A 19,949-nucleotide genomic window follows, 5' to 3' on the forward strand; every position below is an offset into this window, starting at 1 on the left:
GGTTTGGTGTTCTTAATTTTTTGTTTGTTTGTTTAATCTGTGCAAGAAAGGTTTTAATTCAGAGAGGTTTTAGTATTTCGTCGGTCCCAGAGCATCTTCAGCTCCCTGGGAACAGCACTGTATCCCTGAACCAATCCAGCACAAAGAAATATCCCAAAATATTGTGAGCAGCAATGATTATTGTACATGTGCCCTGTGAGCAGCCCATGGCCTGTGGGGCAGCTTCCTTGCACAGCTGGGGCGGGGGAGTTGCATCTGTTGGGACAGATATTCCTTTGGGTCCCTTTAGCACCATCCATCAATATGCTGGGGTGCCGAACTGTTCAGACCAGCACAGGAAATTCTTGGATGAACTTATTAATGACTCTGGGAAAGTCCTTGGCAAGCTCTGCTCTAACGAAGCCCTAGCACCGACGCAGACGTGGGGTGGGATGGGGATGCACTCACAGCCGGTGGGAGCCCAAACACTGCAGCAGCCTCTGATGGGCACGGCGGGACCCAGGACCCAGGTCCTCCTGGATCATGAGCTGCTATGGAAGGGAGCTCCCATGTTGTGTCCCTGCTCCCAGCCCACAGCGCGTGGCCCCGATCCATTGGGGTGGCAGCGGCAGGAAGGGTTAACTCGGCTGGGATCGGCACCCGGCGCTCGCAGAAAGCCAAGTCCAGATTACCCAGTTGAAGACGTCACTTTCCATTATGGGAAGGGCTCCCAAGGAGCAGCACGGCTCTTGGCCCTGGGGATTAACCACCCGGCACAGCCGGCAAAGGGCAGGGTTCCGATGCCCGGAGCGATGCACGGTGCCGGGAGCTGCTCCCAGGGGCACGGCTGAGCGGGACCATGTGGGAGCGTGTCCGGAAAGCTCTGCTGGCCTCTCTTTCCGTGAGCTCCATGCGCCTCTGGAAGTGGGTGAGGGCTTTCTGGAGCAAAAACGGCCTCCTGACCCTGTCAATGCTGTCGGTCGCCACCGGCTGCCTCCTGGGCTTCCTGCTGCGGGCGCTGGAGCTGACGGAGCTGGTAAGATGCTGGGGACAGGACGGGAGCGAGGGAGACGGAGCGGGACCGGCAGTCGGGGCAGCCACAGAGGGGCACGGCCACAAAAGCAAAGGTTTCTGCCCAAGAAAGGGCCTTCTCATGGATGGTTTCTGTCTGTGGCCTTTCTTTTTTTTTTTTTTTTTCCCCAAAAACTGCAGGACAAATCTTGGCTCCCTCTGCTGGGAGTGGGGGCTCTGGGCCAGACCCTGTCAGGCTGCAGGAGCCTGCAGGAGGGATGGGGATGGGAAGAGGGGGCTCCTGCCCCACTGCCCCCAGGGGTTGCAAACAGCCTAAAGCACAAAGCAGCAGTGCTGGCATCCCGGGGCCGAGCTTCTGCTGCCTCTCCCTGCAGGTGCTCAAAGCAAAGCCCAGGTCCACGCTCTGGAGAAGATCCAGCAAAAACCACTCGGGGTTTGCTGAGAGCCTGGGGGCTTCCAGCAATCGCCATTGCTCAGCGCTTTCTAGGAGTGCTGCGCTGTTAAATGTCACCGCGGTAAAATCCCAGTGGTTTTAAGGGCATCGAGCGTCTCAGCCGTAGCTCGGCCCAGCGTGTGCCGGGCTGGCTGAGCCACGGGAGGCAGGATGCTCAGCGGGATCAGGCAGGATGCTCAGCGGGATCCCAGCTTCAGTGAGCTCGGCTGACGCTGGACCATCCCCGCGTAACCTGCAAGGATTTAGCAGAGGCTTGTCACTTCAATTACGGACTGCAGCATCACTGCCCCGAGAGAGGATGATCTCGTTACTTAATTGAAGTGGGGTGTAATCCCGCTGCATCCCAGTGCACATGGCCACAAGCACCCCACGGCCTCCCAAGGGTCCCTGCACCCACCCGGGGTCCTGCCCCTCGTCCTGCCCTGCCCCAGCCCCATTGCCACTGCCCAGTTCTCCCCGTTAGGGACTTTTGGCCCAGCCTCCATGCCGCAGACGAAGCAGCCATTCCCTGCTTCCTTCCCCAGCGGGGAAGTGTCACAGGGCTGGAAAACCCAGTGAAAAAGGGGACGCTCCTCGGTTCTGTGTCTCCTTCCTGCACCCTTCTGTCTCCACGCTACGTGGAGCTCAGCCAAGGTTAGGCCACGCAGGGGGGGTAGCACAGGGGCGGCAGCACGGGGCTCTTGGTTCAATAGTTTGCCTTGGCATCCCTCAAAGCCCAGTGGTGCTCAGGCCTTTGGAGCAATGGAAGCACGCACTTGGCTTCGGCCACCTCAGACCTTTCCCTGACGTCTCCAGGGCGGTGCAGTGAAAAGCTGGGGGCCGGGGGGGGAAGGTTGGGTGGAGGATGGATGGTGAGCGGATGGGCTGATGGACGAGGGAGGGAGGCATGGAAGGAACTTGCTCAGTGTCCAGGAGGGTGGTGGATGGAGGGATGGTGGATGGACAGACAGATGGAGGGACAGACGGATGGGTGGAGGGACGGCTGGCTGGCAGATGGATGGAAGGAGGCAGGGCGGGTGGGCACCAGGTTGCACCTGGAGGCTTTGGGTCACTTCTGAGTCTCTGCTGCCCAACAAGGAGCACAGCAGCACCGGGGACAAGCCAGCAGCAGGGCCATGGGGGCCATTCCCCAGAGGGTGGTGGGTCCAGAGATGCTTTAGGGAGGGGAGCAGCTGCACACGCCCAGCTCCAGCTCACAGCCAGGTTTCCCACATGTAGCCCGTATTTCTTGGCCCCAGACCAGCTCTGGTAAGGGACAGCCAGGGAAACTGTGTCTCAGCAACCACAGGTTGGGAGCCAAGCTCAAAGCTTCAAAGCTGTGTCTCATTAGGAAAAAAAAAAAAAAAAAAGTGAATTTATCAGGTTTGAGCCCTTAACCTGAGGTCAGGATCCACTTCTCAGCTCCCAGCTGACACACCAGCTTTGCTCTCTGCACAGGAGAAGCAGTACTTTTCCTTTCCTGGAGAGCTCCTCATGAGGATGTTGAAGATGCTGATCCTACCCTTGATCACCTCCAGGTAAGGCATCATCTTCTGCTTCTGAAGTGCCATCTCTGTGTCACATTGAGGAGATCGCACCATGAGACAGGGCTCAAAACTGCCCAGGGTGAGAATAACCCCACACCAAACGGCCAGCACCCAGGCAGCATCCCTAGCTTGGTGTCCATCGAACCCCATAATCTCCTAGTGATGGACTAGGACAGGTCCTGAGCTCAGGGGAAGCAGGTTTTGATTTGGTTTGTTTGTTTTTTGCTTTTGCTTTCTTTACAGCGATCATCCTGGGTGCAGGGGTTACTTCCCTGCCAGGGCGAGCCCCGGGTACTCCAGCAATGACATTGTCACCAGAAAAAAATGCTGACAAGTTGGTTTGAATATGTTCCAGCAGAAAAACCTAAATCCCGTAAACTTTTCTGAAGTGGTAGTGCAACCACCCAAATCAGAGAGGGGGATAATGGTCTTGGCCAGCTTTGTGAGCGGCTCTGTGAAACGGAGGGGTTGTTATTTCTGCACTTGTGCCTGGGCTGCCTTTGATTAGAGATGCTCGTTAGAGAGCTGGAAAACACTACTGTGGTTGGGGGTGGGGTGGGGTGGATTTCCTTTGCTTTTCATGCAGAAAACCACCAGCAAAGCACACAACAGAATGAAGATCAAAATGTCCAGTCCAGGCTTCAGGGTCAAAGACAGTAAGAAGTGGCTGGAGAAGGTTTTATGGAGTCCTGAAGTGCTGATCTCGTGAACTTCCCAGCGGCTAGGACTGAGAGGGAGCACGCGGCGAGGCTCTCTGTGTGTCAGGCAGTCTGAAGGCACTGAATTTGCTGGAGGATAAGAATGAGGTGCATTGGTCCTGACCTGGATTTGGTACATACTGCACTGGTCTGGGGTTTTGCTTCCTTTTTGTGCCCATCCAGCTGGCAGTGCGGGACCATCCGCAGGCTGCTGCTGATGGGCAGAGGTTTAAACCGAAAGCAGATTTCCTTGCTTAGGGGATTTTGAGAAAGTTCAGGTAGGAACCACAAGCGTTGCTCAATGTTGCACTTCGTGTTTGCAAATCCCACTTTCATCAGCCCATCCGAATCTAGAAATAAGCAACAGAGCCACACTTAACCCTAAGCGAGGCCTTGAAAAGCTGATAGAGTCACATATTTCAAATGATCACTGGCACATGGTCACCAGAAATACCCAATTCACTTTCATCCCCTTGCCGGTGTCTCACTGCTCTGTTGTTTTTCAGTTTGCTTGCTGCCTGGTTTGCCTCTGGTTTATTTTTGGGAGCAGCGTGATCACCTTCCTTGCCAAGCTTGGTGTTTTTGCCATCAGCCCCCATAGGGCTGCTTTCTGTTTCGCCCCAGCATCCACCCCCTTCCCGACACACTGCCAGGGTCTCTTGGGGTGCTCCCAGTGCTCCCTGAAGCCGAATGCTGTTGGGGCCCAGGGCCTGTCCCAGCCACAGCCATGCTGCCCGTGGGGGTCTGGGCATCTGCAAAACACCCGCAGCACATTTCCTGCAAGGTGAACCAAACCAGGATTTTTCTTATTTAATTACTGTGTAATGATGAAGTGGCTGCACCCCCCCGTGCACCATCCCACAGGGACCAGGCTTGTGCTGGGGAAGGATTTGTCCAGCTTGGCGCTCAGATTTGGAGCTCCTCATGTCAGAAAGCTTCACCCGCCTCCGCCTCACCTTTGTGGCCTCTCCTCAGCCTCCCAGAGCCTCTCTCCTCCCAGGCACGCGGCTGCAGGAGGGGATCTGGCCCCCCTCAACCACCTGTCCCTGCCGTGTCCCCGAGGGCAGCACTGACCCTGCCGCCCCCATCCCTGCCCCGCATCGCCCGGGGCTCTGCAGTGTCCCAGGAGAGATGGAGCAGGGAAAACCAGCGGTCAGGAGCTCTGCATGTCTGGGGGGGTGACACACTGCAGCCCCCACATGCTCCCATTTGATGTCCCCACCAACAGCCTGCTGGCACAGCCCATAATACCCTCTCTATTTTTAGTCCAGTTTTGTTCAAAAGTAGCTTACTGGCTAGCTCTTAGGAAAGGTTACATGTACATGAGGTCTGAACCCGTGGCTCTTTGCTTGGGGGAGCGGGTTCCATCCCCACCAGGATGTTTTACACCCTGTTTTACACCTTTCTTCACAGCTGACAGTGACACCCCATAGCTTGGTGTCAAGCTGAGGCAGGGGAGGTTTAGGCTGGACATCAGGAAGAGGTTCTTCACCGAGAGGGTGGTCGCCCACTGGAACAGGCTCCCCAGGGAAGGAGTCACTGCACCAAGCCTGCCTGAATTTAAGAAGCGTTTGGACTGTGCACTTAGTCACATGGTCTGAATTTTGGGGTAGGCCTGTGTGGTGTCAGAAGTTGGATTCGATGATCCTTGTGGGTCCCTTCCAACTCAGGATATTCTATGACTCTATGATTCTGTGACAGCAGCACAGTGTGCCAGAGGTTTAAGAGAACAGTATCACACTAACCAGAGCAGTGTTAGTTATTCACCGTCAGAACGTAAGACTATATTCTTGCTATCCCTTGGTGAAGACAGAAGGCACGGCCAGACCTTGAGAAGGGACCTGTAGCTCTGTCCTGCCCTTCGCAGCACCGCCTGAGCTGCCACAAGCCTGCCCTAGGAGCAAGATCCCCTGGGGAGCCACCATGCAGGCACCTGAACATGCAGGAGCTCTGTTATGCCCCTGAGCATCGTTTAAAAAAAAATAATCTGTGGACACTTTTCCGAGGTTGGAGACTTTGCCCACCGGGTGCATCTTGTGCAGTTTTGGGAGTAGATGCTGACCATGATTTTTTCTGGTGCAGCCTCATGTCTGGGCTGGCCACCATGGACTCGAGGGCCTGCGGGAAGATGGGGGTGATCACCATCACCTACTACCTTTGGACAACCTTCATGGCAGTGACCATCGGGATCATCCTCGTGGTCAGCATCCACCCTGGCGCAGCTGCCCAGAAGGAGGACTATTCCGTGGGGAAAGTGGTGCTCAGCTCCGCCGACGCGTTGCTGGATCTGATCAGGTACGTCGCGGGATTTCGGGGGGGAGCCTGGGGCTTATCGCCTTGGACGGTGCTCCACAAGCCAGATCTTCCCCCAGGGCTGCGAGTTCCCGGGGGATACTGAGATCTGAGGGGAAATGGGAGAGCCGCTGCCGTGCTGACCGCGTAGAGCAGGTTCCCTGTTCCCAAGGGCGCCTCCTCCCCATGGGCGCATCCTGCACACACCCAGGGGCCTGGGGCTGGCTTATACCCACGGCTGCTCCAGCACCCCCGCTGCTCGCCTCGGGGCTGGCACAGCTCCTCCCAGCGCTGCTCCGGCCTCCCAGAGATGTTGGCAAAGAGGGCTCCGAGCATCCTGCGCCCGCTTGGTCTTGGTCTGAGCAGGGGGCTAGAGATGAACAGGGGCCTTTGCAGCTTCTGGCTTTTGATGAGTCCGGTTTGTGTGGCTCAGTCCCGCTCTTCATTCACCTTCCAGCCTCTCTTCCCCCGTGGCTTGCAGGAGGACACCCAGAGGGTGCGGGCCAGAGCTGTCCTCCTGCTGGCCTCTCGCCCACCAGAGGGGCTGCCTGGGCTCCCTGCAGCTCACCACACGCTTTAACCCCTGCACAATTGCTCTCTTGCAGAAACATGTTTCCTTCCAACCTGATCGAAGCTTCGTTCCAGCAGGTGAGCCCACCCGGCCCCAGCTCAAACTCCGGAGAGGTTGGGATGGTTCTGGGTTTGGCGGGGCTGCTCTCCCCCAGCCACAGCCTGGACACGAGCCCCTTCCCCTCCCTCCACCCCCCTCCCTCCCTCCCTGCTCCCCGGCCGCTTTCTGCTCACCCCGGGCTGCACACAGAGCAGAGGGGGCTGGTGGGGGACACAGGCACAGGGACACCCTGTGCTGAAGGGCTCCTCCACAAAAGCAACATGCTGCTTGGACCCCAGGGACCCTAGGGACCCCAGGGACCCCGGAACCCCACCATTGTGCAGCAGCTTCCCAGTGCCAGCTCCAGGATCAGGGAGCAGCGCAGAGGGCCTGGCACACGGTGGGACAGAAAGCTAGGTGGAAAGGTTGGGGTGGCCAAAGGAGAGGGCAGGGGAAGGGATGGGCATGGCGTGGGGCAGGACAGCAAACTCACGATGTTGGGAAAGTGTCTGTAGGGCTCCCGGGGGGGCACACGGCCAAAGGGGCCCCTCTGTGGGCATCACAGCGCTTCCTTATCCAGTCCTGCGCTGGGGTCCTGCAGGGACAGGACTCAAATGCCATGTGTGTGCCCAAGGAATTGCAGTCTTGGAGGATGGCTGTGCTCGTTTCCCTTGCCTATTTCTTGCTTCTCTTCTTTTAATCAATTTGCTGCCCGAAAACCAAACCTTGAGCCTGCAGCACCACTTGGCCCAGTGGTAGCTTTGACTCCGTGTTCAGAGCAACGTGGAGTTTGTTGCCAACAGGACATTAACCTCTCTGCTTTGCTTTTGTTCCAGTATCGAACTGTCCTTGTCCCAGTGGTGAAGTCCCCAGGATTTCCAAAGATCCCAGGGAAATCCATCAGTTTTATTTACTTTGCACCTGATGATGAAAACCCTGAAATTCATCGCCCTGTGTTTCTCGAGCTGACGCCGTCTCCTGAGATGACCTACAGGACCCTGCCTGGGACCAGCAATGAAATGAACGTCTTGGGGATCGTTATCTTCTCAGCAACGATAGGTACCTGCTAGATAGAGAACTGGGCTTTGCGCTGCTCCCTGGCCAAGCTCACCAGGCTACTCAATGGTGGCTGCAACCCAGAGCTGCAACTGCTGCAGCCACGGTGCTGTAAATCAAGGCAGGGATGCTCAGAGGCACAGGACCAGTTGTTTGAGCTCCAGCTGCTCAGGTCCTTGGGAAACTGGGCATGGCAGGCAGTTTGTAACACCACCTCCCACCAGTAATGTCAGCAACGGAGCTCGCAAAAGGTGTTACGTGTGGATCAGCCTGCTTCCTCCCCAGAATTTCCCTAGGAGCCCGCAGAGCCTGAGGTTTTCAAATCATAACGTGAGCTGCAGGAGCCTTTTTATGAAGTCTGCTAAAGTGAGCGGTAACTTCTGCAGACACCACGTGGGAAACAGCTTGTTAGTGAAGGTCCAAACCCCTTGTGCTGGTGGCCCTCAAACTCCCTGAGCAGGCAGGAGCTGGCGGCTGGGTCAAACCTGGTGCCTGCCACAGATGTGTGGAAATTTCTAAGAGCACTTTGTGAAGGGGGTGAGAAAGCTCCCTGCGCTGAGCAGCTTGCAATCCGGCATGGACGAGGTGTTTGGTAACAAATTAAGGAAAGAGGAAGGGGTTGGATGGGGGGGGCATGTGAAAGGGACAGGGAGGAAGAGGACGAGGTGTTTGGTAACAAATTAAGGAAAGAGGAAGAGGTTGGATGGGGGGGGGGCACGTGAAAGAGACGGGGAGGAAGAAGGCTTAAAGGGGAGAAAGTCACAGGGGGGAGGAACCTGGAGCTGACTCAGAGCATGAGGGGGATGCAAAGCTGAGTGAGAAAGGGAGGAAAGGAGGAACCAGAAGGGAAAGGAGTAGGAGGCAAGGAGATCAGTGTGGGGGCAGGATTACACGTAGATTAAGAGGCGAGGGCAAGGAGCTTGAACTTAGTGTGTAAGTAACCAAAAAGCCACTTAGAGGATTTGGGGTGTGGAGGCAGCGCAGTCAGAGCAGCGCAGGAGAGCAGTGCTGGAGCCCCCCGAACTGCCTTGGGGCAGAGGCCGGGCAGTTTGAGAGGCTGCGATACGCCAAGCTCCTGCAGGAGGTGGCCAAAGGGAGGCTGGGCAGAGACAGACCCGCCGGGAGCGCCTCCATCCCAAGAGATCCCTCCTGCCCCAGAGACCAGCACCATCGGCGGAGCTCTGCCCTCACGCCGGTGCTCGGGGAACGTGCCCAGCTCCAGCCCTCGGGACACACGTCCTCCTCCGGCCCAGCACAGCGGGTGACCAGAAGCTGCTTTTTCTGCCCCCGGGATTACCGCCCACCGCCCTGCCGGCGTGGGTATGGATCAGCGCTGCGCTGGGGCTCGGAGATCACCCGAGCTGGCCCCCGCCGCCCGGCTGCACCCATCCGGATCTTGCCTGGGAGGGATTAGAGCTCCGCAAAGCCGCGGCCCAGCACCTGCAGCGGGGCCTGGTGGGAAGTGCCCACGAGGGGCCGAACGAGTTGGGTTTGTCCAGCAGAAAGCAGAGCGGGCAGGGAGGGCCCGGCCGCGGCCCTGTGCCGTGGGAGCCCCTTCGGAGGGAAACGGAGCTCGGCTCCTCGCAGCAGCGCGGAGAAGGCCAGGTGAGATCTCAGCAAAGGACGTTTGTGTCCATCTCCAAAATCAGGCATCTCATGAGACTGTGGCTGGGTGTCCGTGCGGTGCCTGCTGGCCGTCAGCAGCCATGCACACAAACTGCAGCACGGAGGCGAAGCACAGCACGCCAGGGGCACCAGAGCAAGGTGCAGGACCCTAAGATGTGATCTCATCACTTCTGGTGCCCTTGAGGCCTGCTGCTTTGGCCCACCGCCCCGTGCTGCCACGAGGAACCCCACGCAGCCACCGTAGCTCCAGTGGCTTCCTCACAAGCATCCTCAGAGTCCACTCTGGTGCCTCTGAAATCCAGGAAAGGGCAGAGATTTAAAGTTACTTGAAATAAATTGATTATGTGCTGGGGTGATCTTCATGGCAGCCCTCCGCAGGACACAAAGAGAAAAGGACTTCTTTTAAGGTAGCTGCTATGACCACCAAACACTGGGCGAGTAGCCAAGGAGCCAAGGATTACATGTCCAGCCTCGTCTCATTTCTCAAGGCTGGGCAAAGATGACCTTTTCTCATCTGTTTTCTGAGCAAGACGTTAGCTGGCCAGAGTTCCAGCTAAATGCACCAGGTCTCTGGGAGTCCTCAGGAGGAGGGTGAGAGGGAGAGGACAAAATGCTGACTATACTTTTATTTTCCAAGTTGAAGCAGACGCTTCTACATTGCTGCGGAAGAAATTTCAGCTCATGGGACCACACCGAGTGTATGCACCAGGCTGGAATCCAGATGGGCAAATACTCAGACTCGGTTTTGTTTTGCTCAACAGGAAACCTCCTCACCAGTGAAAGCAATGGGATTTAGCACAGGCTAATTTGGTGCTGGCAGACCAGAAAGCCACGCCAGAACCCATCTAACCATTCAAATATTTCTGCCCCAGTATTCCTACAACTGAAAATTAGACTGGGAATTGCGTTAAGGCAACATCAAAAGAAGCAGCAGAATTAAGACAGGCGGCTTAATGCCTGTATCCAAGCATCTCGGCTGGATCCTTCCTTACCTAACACTAATGCAGGCACTGTCACCACCACAGTACAACCTGTGGGTAGGCAGCAAAGCTGTCTGCAATCATTGGGCAAATCCAAGCACTTCTGTTTGTTTCAGGAACTAGATTGTCCTAGTGTTACCAAAAAGCAGCCAGAAGACAGCTTGTCCCCCTCTAGAAGCGACTCCTCTGGTGACTACCCTCAAGAAACTCGGCGCATTACACACTGCTCCTTTGGTACTGCTTAGTAATACAAATCAATGTGTTTGGTTGCAGGACTTCTCTTGGGGAAAATGGGCGAGCGAGGAGCCCCGCTAGTTAACGTGTGCCAGTGTCTGAATGAAGCAGTTATGAAAATTGTCTCGATGGCAGTCTGGTAAATCTGTTTTTGATCAATTCTGTTCTTTCCTTACCTGCTAGTTAATGATGGTGCCAGCCATACATATGTCTACAAATATCTGCTACGAGCACTGGACTTATTTTTAGTGTGACTGCATCATAGAGTACCAAATACTGTAATGACTGTGGTGTAGTGCTTCAATAATTGCTTGATCCTCATAAATAAATACTCATGCTTATTCTTTGCAGGTACTTCCCCTTTGGCATTGTATTTCTCATTGCTGGAAAGATCCTGGAGATGGAAGATCCCTCGGTTATAGGACAGAAGCTGGGACTATATGCCATTACAGTAGTGTCAGGGCTGGTCATCCACGGACTTGTTCTCTTACCTCTGCTTTTCATGCTCATCACCAAGAAAAACCCCTTTGCTTTCATCAAAGGAATACTGCAAGCCTTGCTGATTGCCTTAGCTACATCCTCCAGGTAAGAAAGCGTGGCCAAAATTTGCCGGTACAGCTGGGAAGGGCTCTGGCTTAGCTGTGGGAGACGCGGCTGCGCGTACGGCTGGCCGCACTGCAGAATAGATGCAATTAACACATAAAGAGAAATCGTGCTCCAGCACTGTTCGAAATGAGATCACTTCCAGTTTTAGTAGGAAATGGGACCTTGGTGGGAAGAGCCTCAGCACGTCTCCAGATGCAGCCAGTTCGCCTTGCTCTGCTCACCAGCTCCTGGCGCTTCCCAGAGCACCGCAGTCTGTGTGTGCCCTGCTCACTGCTGCAGGCAGCTTTCTTCCAAGGAAACCCAAACAGGGCTTCTGTAGGTGCTTTATAAAGCAGTGTGTGGTTATGAGTTTGGATTTTAATTGAAAACATCAAAAACACTTCTGGATACTTTACTGAAAACCTCAATCAACTCCTGTGTATACCACGCTCCTCCAAAGGAAAGTTTCGTCTATTTCGATAAGGTTTTATAATCGTAAATAATTTTTCTATCTTTAATTTTTATTGCAAAACATTCTTTGAAACAATGAAGAAACCGTACATTAGGAACTACCGTCCTTTCTGAAAGACACACAAACCAAAACATTTTCTCAGAAAGCATTAGGCCAGGTGAAGAGTTTTCCTGCCCTCCCTGATGTCAGTGCTGTACACGAGCTCAGTAAAACCACAGAGGACTGTCCCTCCCTGCCCTGTCCCCTGTCTCTGCAGGCCTCTGCTGGTGTAGACAACCCAGTCTCATCCTGCACGGGGGCCCCCATCCCTGTTTCCGTTGGCCCTCGCTGCCGTTTCCCTCGGAAGCATCTCCTGTAGCCATCACCGTCCTGCCGGGCACAGGGTCCTGGCAAAACCCCGAGGTCGACAGGGGATTTCTGCAGCGCCAGCACCATGCTGGGACCTTTCCCTGCGGAGATGGGCTGCCACGAGCAGCTGCTGCTCTCCAGCCAGCGTGCAAGCTGAGGGGCTGTTGTGTACGGGCTGGTGGGAGAGCTTTGTCCTCGTCCTGCCGTCCGCTCCAGGGATCGTGGGCTGCTGTGCTACGCCCTGCACACATTGGAAAAGCAGCGCCTGCCTTGAAGAGTTGATCGCGGTCCCATCGGCTTCTTTATCCCGTTCATTTCCCATCTTTCATTCTGTCCTCTTCCTCCCCATCCTTATCCCGACTCCCACCATACAGCTCACGTCTGCGCGCTCGACAGAAACGAGCGCGAGATCAGTGGGGTGGTACTGGGCAGCTCCGGGCAGCACTGGGTGACACTGGGGCAACTGCTCCCCACTGCACACTGGGGCTGAACCAGGGCTGAAGGAGCCCCCTGGGGGCTGGGGTGGGCACTTCTGCTTCGTACAAATGTCCAGGTGTTGTGGGATAAATGTGGGGAGGGGGGATTACAACAGACAGCCAGAACTCGTGCACAAAGCTCTCAGTAGTGTGATGCCTTCGGACAACAAAATGATTTTTTGAGTTTATTACTCCTTGGCTAATTGTGTATTCCCCAGGCAGCTGAAGAAATGCATCTTTCCTCTCATTGCCATAGCAATTCGTGTAACAGTGCTGCTGCACTTACCCCGGGAGGACTTACGTTTGTATACCATTAGGCTGCAGACAGCAGACTGCTCAACACAAACGACATGGAAAACAATTACTTATCGTTTCTTCTCCCGCAGCTCAGCAACCTTGCCCATCACCCTCAAGTGTCTTCTGGAAAACAACGGGATAGACAGGCGCGTGGCACGCTTCGTCCTGCCGGTCGGGGCCACCATCAACATGGACGGCACGGCGCTGTACGAAGCAGTCGCTGCTATCTTTATCGCTCAGGTCAACGAGTACGACTTGGACTTGGGACAAATCATAACAATAAGGTAAATGTTTATTTGCAGCAGTCAAATTAGTTCTCTGTTCTTATAGAGATTAGACCGGTATCTCACCCCTTAGCCATTTATTTGGCTGAGATCTCCCTGCCGCACTGCAAAGGGAGGAGACAGGGCAGAGCCCGGGCAAAGCTCTGCTCTGCACCCCGGCTGCTGCAGAATCAGCCCCTGCCAGTGGGTGACAGCGGGGCTGCCCAGCTGGGTAGCACGCCTGGGCAGCGTGACACCGTCGAGGAGCTCTACCAGCACGGAGGTGCTTACGCTGGCGTAATATATTCTCCTTCAGGAATACCCTCATTTAACGAGCAGGGGAAAAAAAGCATCTGGCTAAAAATAAGTACAATTTCAAATACCAAGCCATTCAGCACAAGGTGCACACCCGCAGCCAGGGCCCTGGACAGCAGCAGGGCAGGAGGTGAAGCATTGCAGCCGCTCCCCCCGCGGGATGGGGCTGTCCCCAGGAACCAAGTGGCCCTCGTGCTGAAGCCTGTCCTCGCCTTTCGGAGCTCGTCCTGGTCCATTCCAGCACAGAGCTGGGAGCAAACACTGGCACAGAGGATCAGGACGGGCAAGCGAATTGTGCAAGTGTGCAGGTGCACGCCATGATCTGAAGCAGAAGTTTTGCAATGGAGGAAGGCAGCTAAACAAGCAATGGGCGCCTGAGAAGCAGAATTCCTTACAGTGAGATTTCAGAATAATTGGAAGTGATCTTTGCTGGCCAACAAAGTGTTTCAGGTCCTGTCACTGTATCATATAGAATGATATAACGAGGACATGATTATTTTTATTATTAACATATATAACTTATGCAACACCTCCTTCCTTCAAAAAACAAAAAAAAAAAAGGCAGCTTTTTTGGTGGCACTAATTCTGCAGTCTTCTTTTCTCTGCAGCATAACAGCAACAGCAGCGAGCATAGGGGCGGCCGGGATCCCCCAGTCGGGGCTCGTCACGATGGTCATCGTGCTGACGTCCGTGGGGCTGCCGACTGCCGACATCACGCTCATCGTGGCCGTGGACTGGGCGCTGTAAGTCTCCCAGAGGCGATGTTGCAGGCTGGCGCTAGCGGCAGCTGAGAGTGGGGACGTGTTTGGGTTTCCTGGAGCAGCTCTAGCAGAGGTAACAGAGATCATGGGATCACACACAAGGTTAGGAGCCAAGTGTAAGATTCCTCATTTTCCCATTATTTTCCTGAAACAGCCTACGATAATGACAGGTAAAAGTCTCTCAAATGATTGTTTGAGTTAAGGTGTTTCTGTTCTGAGGTGCCCGCTGCAGCCTGTTGCCTCCTTAGGGACTGCACTCAGAAGCAGTGATGATATTACCCCATGCAAGATACAACCTTGTGCCTTTTTTTTTTTTTAATCTATATCCTTATCAGACTGCACCCCAAATTTTTGCTAGGTCTCAAGTGAAACAAACAAACTAACAAAAAAAACCCTCTGAAATATCTAGGTATGCATGTATAGTTTCAAGAGATGGAAAGGATTCCACTTTCCTCCATAAGAAGAGGTAGAAAAGGAGGAGGGAAGCAGACACATATTGTTGTCTTCATAAAACGTTACCGTGTAAGGCTGCTAGTTGATGTGTTCCCTAGAAATACCTCAAGTCCCAGTCTCCTCCAAGCTGTCCATTCTGTGAGCAAAGGAGGATGGACAGCACGAGACTGAAAGCGGTTTGTCGCACAGGTAAGTGTGGGAAGGTACAGTGATCACTGCTTTGGTGGAACATCTCCCTGCGAGATGAACGAGGTTGGTTAGGGTGCAGAAAGGTCTCTGGCTTCATAGGAGGAGAAATGAAAACCAGCCAGAAGGGTGCTAACAGCAACAGAGACAGAAGGGGTGGAAACATCAAATTGTTTAGGACAAAAACATGATCTTTAAGATAAAATTAATTGATACAAACCATAAACCACTTGGAAATATTTGCAGAGTATGTGCTCATCCAGGTTTCCATTTTTATTCCTAAAACATGGGAATTTTTATAATTAGGAAGTAGAAAGGACAGAAAGATAGACTAGGGATAGATAAGAGGGATGGGATAGATGTTTAGAAGGTAAAAAGGAAAAAACCAAAAGCGATCTGAGATGCTTACTGATTGTCAGAACAGAACAGTAAAAAGGTAAAGTATGAGCTGGTTGTGACACTAAATCATAGAAGAGAATTAGGGGCCCCTTCATGAATAGTGGGGGGGGAATAGTGAATAGTAATAGTGGGGGGGGAAAAAAAAAAGTTGCATTCAGTAGGCAACTTACATCTCACAAGCCATCTGTCACCAGAACTAAAACATCACTGGAGTTTCTAAAAGCAAGGATGACATTTTCAAAGGACTGCATCCAACGCCAAGGTCTGTCTTCCAGGGAGGTAGTCCTCGCCTTGGTGGATGAAGACCAGATTGATCTTGAGACAAAATACGATGCCTGATAACACTTGTCATAGACAAACAGAACAAAAGCCCAGATATATGCATTCATGAAATGCAGCATTTAAAAGTAGTCCGGTAAAAGTGAAGCAAATTAGGTAGGTAACAAAAACATACAGTGTAGTTACTAACTTTTAAGGAACTGATGCATGGGTTGCTGGTTTGGTCTTCACAGCCATCCTGTAGAGAGGGAACAGCACAAGTATCACGACCGCTTTTCTCATTCTTACACTCACAGGAAGTTCAACTTTTCAGGTGCAAGTTGTTACATCAGAACAAAATGTCAGCTAAACCTTTGAGCATCACAGGGTACCAGTAGCATCACCTACAGTAATACTGCCAGCACTTCCTACTGACGTGACAAGTACTCGCCTGAGGGCTGGACAAACACAATTTCATCCCCAAGTGTCATCTTAAAGAGTTTTGTGGCTCAGGGGGCTCACGCAGATTTTGAAGAAAAATGCACGATGCACCAGTTTTGGTAGCAGCGCAGCCACCCCTACGTGCTAGAGATGAGCGCGAGGAGATGCCAGTACCAATTTCTTGCTGTATTTGCACAGGGCCAAGGGCAATACCCCATCTGTCTCAGCTAGTTCTTACCAAGAACAACGGTAGAGATGTCAGGGATGGGGGTTCACCTTCCAAAGCCATAAAAGACTACAGCCACTCTGGCTGTGGCCTCCAACTGCAGCCTCACAGCTTGCTCTCTTCTAGGGACCGATTCCGAACTATGACCAACGTCCTCGGAGATGCTCTGGCTGCTGGCATCATACAACACATCTGTGAGAAAGACTTTGCCCCAAAGCCCCCTAAGGTACGTACAGCTTGTCTGGGAGAGCAGGGGAACACAGGACACATCAGGGCTAGAGACAGATACAAGGAAAGTGCTCGATTAGGAAAATAAAACAGCATTTTGTTCCTTTTGCAGCAAGATCCAGTGAGCAACACAGACAAGTTTCCTTCTGCAGAGACCTCACTTCTACATCCCAAAGACAACGTGATCGAACTGATTGAAGAAAATTTGTTTGATCAGACGGGAGTTCACTACAACATCTGTCAAGTGTAGATCACAGCATTCCCATGCCCAGGATGGGATCTCGGTGCTAAACTGCATATGGATGCTCTGCAAGACAAAGGCCTTACTTGGCACAAAAAGTAGAAAAATCCTCTACCCTTTGAAGACTTTGGGACTCTCCAAAGAGCAGAGCCCGCTGCTTGTACGGGAGGATATGGCTGGACTGGCTGTTCTGTCTAAAGCAGCTGGGATTTGAACGTTTTATGCCACACATTTTCTCAAGCCCAGTTCTCTTCCAAAGTTAGGGAGGAGAGCAGGTACTGGGAAGTGGGAACTAGACTGGATTAGAAAGAAACAGAGATGCGAAAATAATCGGACACCCTACATCGGCAGCCTTTATCTGCTGTCCAGGCTGCATTCTGTAAGGCTTTATTTTCTTTAATATATTTTTTAAAATCTTTTTTATTAATACATACACACTAAACATATTATATATTACTATACTATATAAGGTTCTCATCTAAAAAACTATGTGTATTTTTTGTCTAGAACTCAAAATTAAAGCTGAACATAACGGGATTTTCCAGCCATTACACAAACAGAGAAGAGCTGGTTGGAGCATTTCACTTCCAGTGCCAGAGAGATTCATTTCAGCTGCCAGGATGGAAGGGCCAGCTGTACGTGTATTTTTACTGTCTGTCTTATTATAGTGAAACTAATTGACCAACCCAGTCGCAACCGTGTTGGTTTTCCCGGCTAAGGATCTGTTCCCAAGTTCAAGTTCCCATTCCAATTACAGCCTTAAAGCACAGGCTTCCAAGGGCAGCCTTCTCCACAAAAGCCTTTTACACAACTGATTCACGCTGCTGAATTCATTCGCTTCTTGCAAGGTCACCTCATCCCTTTCCCCCCTGGGTTTGTCATTACTGCCGCAGCAGGAGGCTCGTGGAAGCAGCCTAAATGCAGACTAACGTCACTTACTTTCTCCAAAAGGCAACGCTCTTGGCCCAACTCACAGGGAAATTGATCAGAATGCTCCTATGGCTCAGATAAAGTCAGAGGAGATCCAGAGAGCAGCAAACAGGGCCCTGGGGCATGCCCAGCACATGCCCCTTGCAGCACCTGCGAGCGACTTTGTGCAAGCTGCAGGCGGAATCGCTGTCAATGAAGCTCGAGGTACTGCTGTCCACTTCGGCATTTCTCACCCTTTCCTCCTAGGCTGGTTAGTTTTGTACCCTCCTATTCATTTAATGTCCGATTCCTCTTCAGTAGGGGCAGTCTTGGGGTTAGAAAACCACATCCCAAACCAAGGGAAATCTGCAGCTTCCCAGGTCACCCCTCCGCGATCAGACGGGTTTGGGCACACGAAAATCCAGGGTCAGAGGCACTGCAAACACAAGGGAGGCTGCGGGCTGCAGGTGCCCGTGCCCTGATCAGGCCCACGCAGACAGCTGGGTGCCCCAAGCCACGCACGGAGGAACGGGTGCTTCGGAAGCACCCTGCCCCCATACACTGCAGTCCTACCCCAAATGACATAACGCAGGGCATCCTCATGCTCACTGCAGCTGAAAGAACACACCGTTACTGACAAAACTGAGTATCACATCTCAGAAGTACATCTAGAACTGGCAGAGTAAACAGAAACCCGCGTGGTTTGGCTGAGAAGTTGCAAGTATTGTGATTTGTTTTCATGGGCACTAGTGGGGTCCCTCAAGGCTCCGTTTTAGGGCCAGTCCTCTTCAACGTTTTTATAAACAATTTGGATGTAGGACTAGAAGGTGTTTTGAGCAAATTTGCCGACGACACCAAACTTGGAGGAGTTGTAGACTTGGTTGAGGGTGGAAAGGCCTTGCGGAGAGATCTGGACAGATTGGAGAGCTGGGCAATCACCAGCCACATGAAGTTTAACAAGAGCAAGTGCCGGGTCCTGCACCTGGGAAGGGGCAACCCTGGCTGTACGTACAGACTGGGTGACGAGATGCTGGAGAGCAGTCCTGCAGAGAGGGATCTGAGGGTTGTGGTTCACAGCAAGGTGAATATGAGCCAGCAGTGTGCCCTGGCAGCCGGGAGGGCCAACCGTGTCCTGGGGTGCATCAAGCACGGCATTGCTAGTCGGCCCAGGGAAGGGATTGTCCCGCTCTACTCTGCGCTGGTGCGGCCTCACCTCGAGTACTGTGTGCAGTTCTGGGCACCACAGTACAAAAAGGATGTAAAACTGTTGGAGAGTGTCCAGAGGAGGGCGACGAAGATGGTGAAGGGCCTAGAGGGGAAGACGTATGAGGAGCGGCTGAGGTCACTGGGCCTGTTCAGCCTGGAGAAGAGGAGGCTGAGGGGAGGCCTCATCGCGGTCTACAACTTCCTCAGGAGGGGAGTGGAGGGGCAGGCACCGACCTATTCTCCTTAATCACCAGTGATAGGACCCGGGGGAATGGTGTCAAGCTGAGGCAGGGGAGGTTTAGGCTGGACATCAGGAAGAGGTTCTTCACCGAGAGGGTGGTCGCCTACTGGAACAGGCTCCCCAGGGAAGCAGTCACTGCACCAAGCCTGCCTGAATTTAAGAAGCGTTTGGACTGTGCTCTTAGTCACATGGTCTGAATTTTGGGGTAGGCCTGTGTGGTGCCAGGAGTTGGACTTGATGATCCTCGTGGGTCCCTTCCAACTCTGGATATTCTATGATTCTATGATTTGTCAAGCATCAATAACATCTCCCGCTACCTGGTGAGATCTGTTTTAGTAGATAAGCTCCAGTTCTGAAATCAGCAGCAAGGACATTGTTCTATCAGGGTTAAAAAAAAAAAAAAAGCCTCAGACCTTATAATAAATACAGGATAGGAGAGCATTAACAGTCCAGCAGTCTTAAAAAGAAAAGTGGGAGCCAATGGCCAAGGACAGTGGATGTAGTCACTGCCCCTCTAACAAGAGGAAACAGGGAAAATAATTCATAAGTTTCTGGAAGTCTGATGGCCACCTGAAGCCACCAATACTGGCGTAGAAAAGCCACAGGCAGCAAAGGACAGTGCATCCTCTTCCGCACTGCAAAGAGGCACAAGCAACTTAATACATTCCAACAGGAATAAAATGTGGAAAAAATTAGGAAACAGTTACCGAATGCCTGAGTTGAGCCGCTAGCAAGGCATCCACTGCCTCTGACGTCCTTGGGATGGTACCATCCCAACGCCGCTTGTACTTTCAATAAACTGCTGCTGGGGGAACATTTATTCATTTCTAGCTGCTCAGTAGGGAACGACAGCCTTCATTTGCCAAAGCTGAACGCAGGCAGGCATTCATCGAACCCCAAAATGTCAGCAAGACTTTGGGCATACAGAACAATGCCAGCTCACCAGCAGCTGAGGGATGAGATTTCCAGAAGAAGCACAGAGGCTGGACGGTCACTGGGCAGCATCAGAAGCAGCTTTGCTCCTGGCTGCCTACGTCCAGGAGCACAAGTGCAGGGTGGAACGTGCTCACATTGGGCAAATCAAGGAATTTTGCTTAGCAAATGGAAAGCTCTACCCTCAAAGAAAGTCCTTACATCCTACCAACTGATAAACTGTA

At 52.9% G+C, this 19,949-nt stretch overlaps 1 protein-coding gene across 1 annotated transcript; it reads left to right on the forward strand.

Moving 5' to 3' along the window:
- The first annotated feature begins 102 nt into the window (after positions 1-102).
- On the forward strand, positions 103-19,659 carry LOC308182163 (excitatory amino acid transporter 5-like). Its single transcript, XM_080566303.1, has 11 exons — positions 103-1,015; positions 2,903-2,982; positions 5,772-5,984; positions 6,587-6,629; positions 7,428-7,650; positions 10,527-10,626; positions 10,839-11,072; positions 12,755-12,949; positions 13,852-13,986; positions 16,094-16,193; positions 16,308-19,659. The coding sequence occupies exons 1-11, from the start codon at positions 839-841 to the stop codon at positions 16,443-16,445; spliced, it is 1,638 nt and encodes a 545-aa protein (XP_080422429.1). The 5' UTR covers positions 103-838; the 3' UTR covers positions 16,446-19,659.
- Positions 19,660-19,949: the final 290 nt, after the last annotated feature.

Source organism: Anser brachyrhynchus, assembly GCF_964034855.1.
Source record: "Anser brachyrhynchus genome assembly, chromosome: 23".
Lineage (NCBI taxonomy): Eukaryota > Metazoa > Chordata > Aves > Anseriformes > Anatidae > Anser > Anser brachyrhynchus.

Excerpts from the sequence above, each read along its gene's own strand:
- LOC308182163 (XM_080566303.1), top strand. The coding sequence starts at position 839 with ATGTGGGAGCGTGTCCGGAAAGCTCTGCTGGCCTCTCTTTCCGTGAGC. Across the intron at positions 6,630-7,427 it reads TCGAAGCTTCGTTCCAGCAG|TATCGAACTGTCCTTGTCCC; the intron begins GTGAGCCCACCC and ends CTTTTGTTCCAG. Across the intron at positions 13,987-16,093 it reads GTGGCCGTGGACTGGGCGCT|GGACCGATTCCGAACTATGA; the intron begins GTAAGTCTCCCA and ends GCTCTCTTCTAG.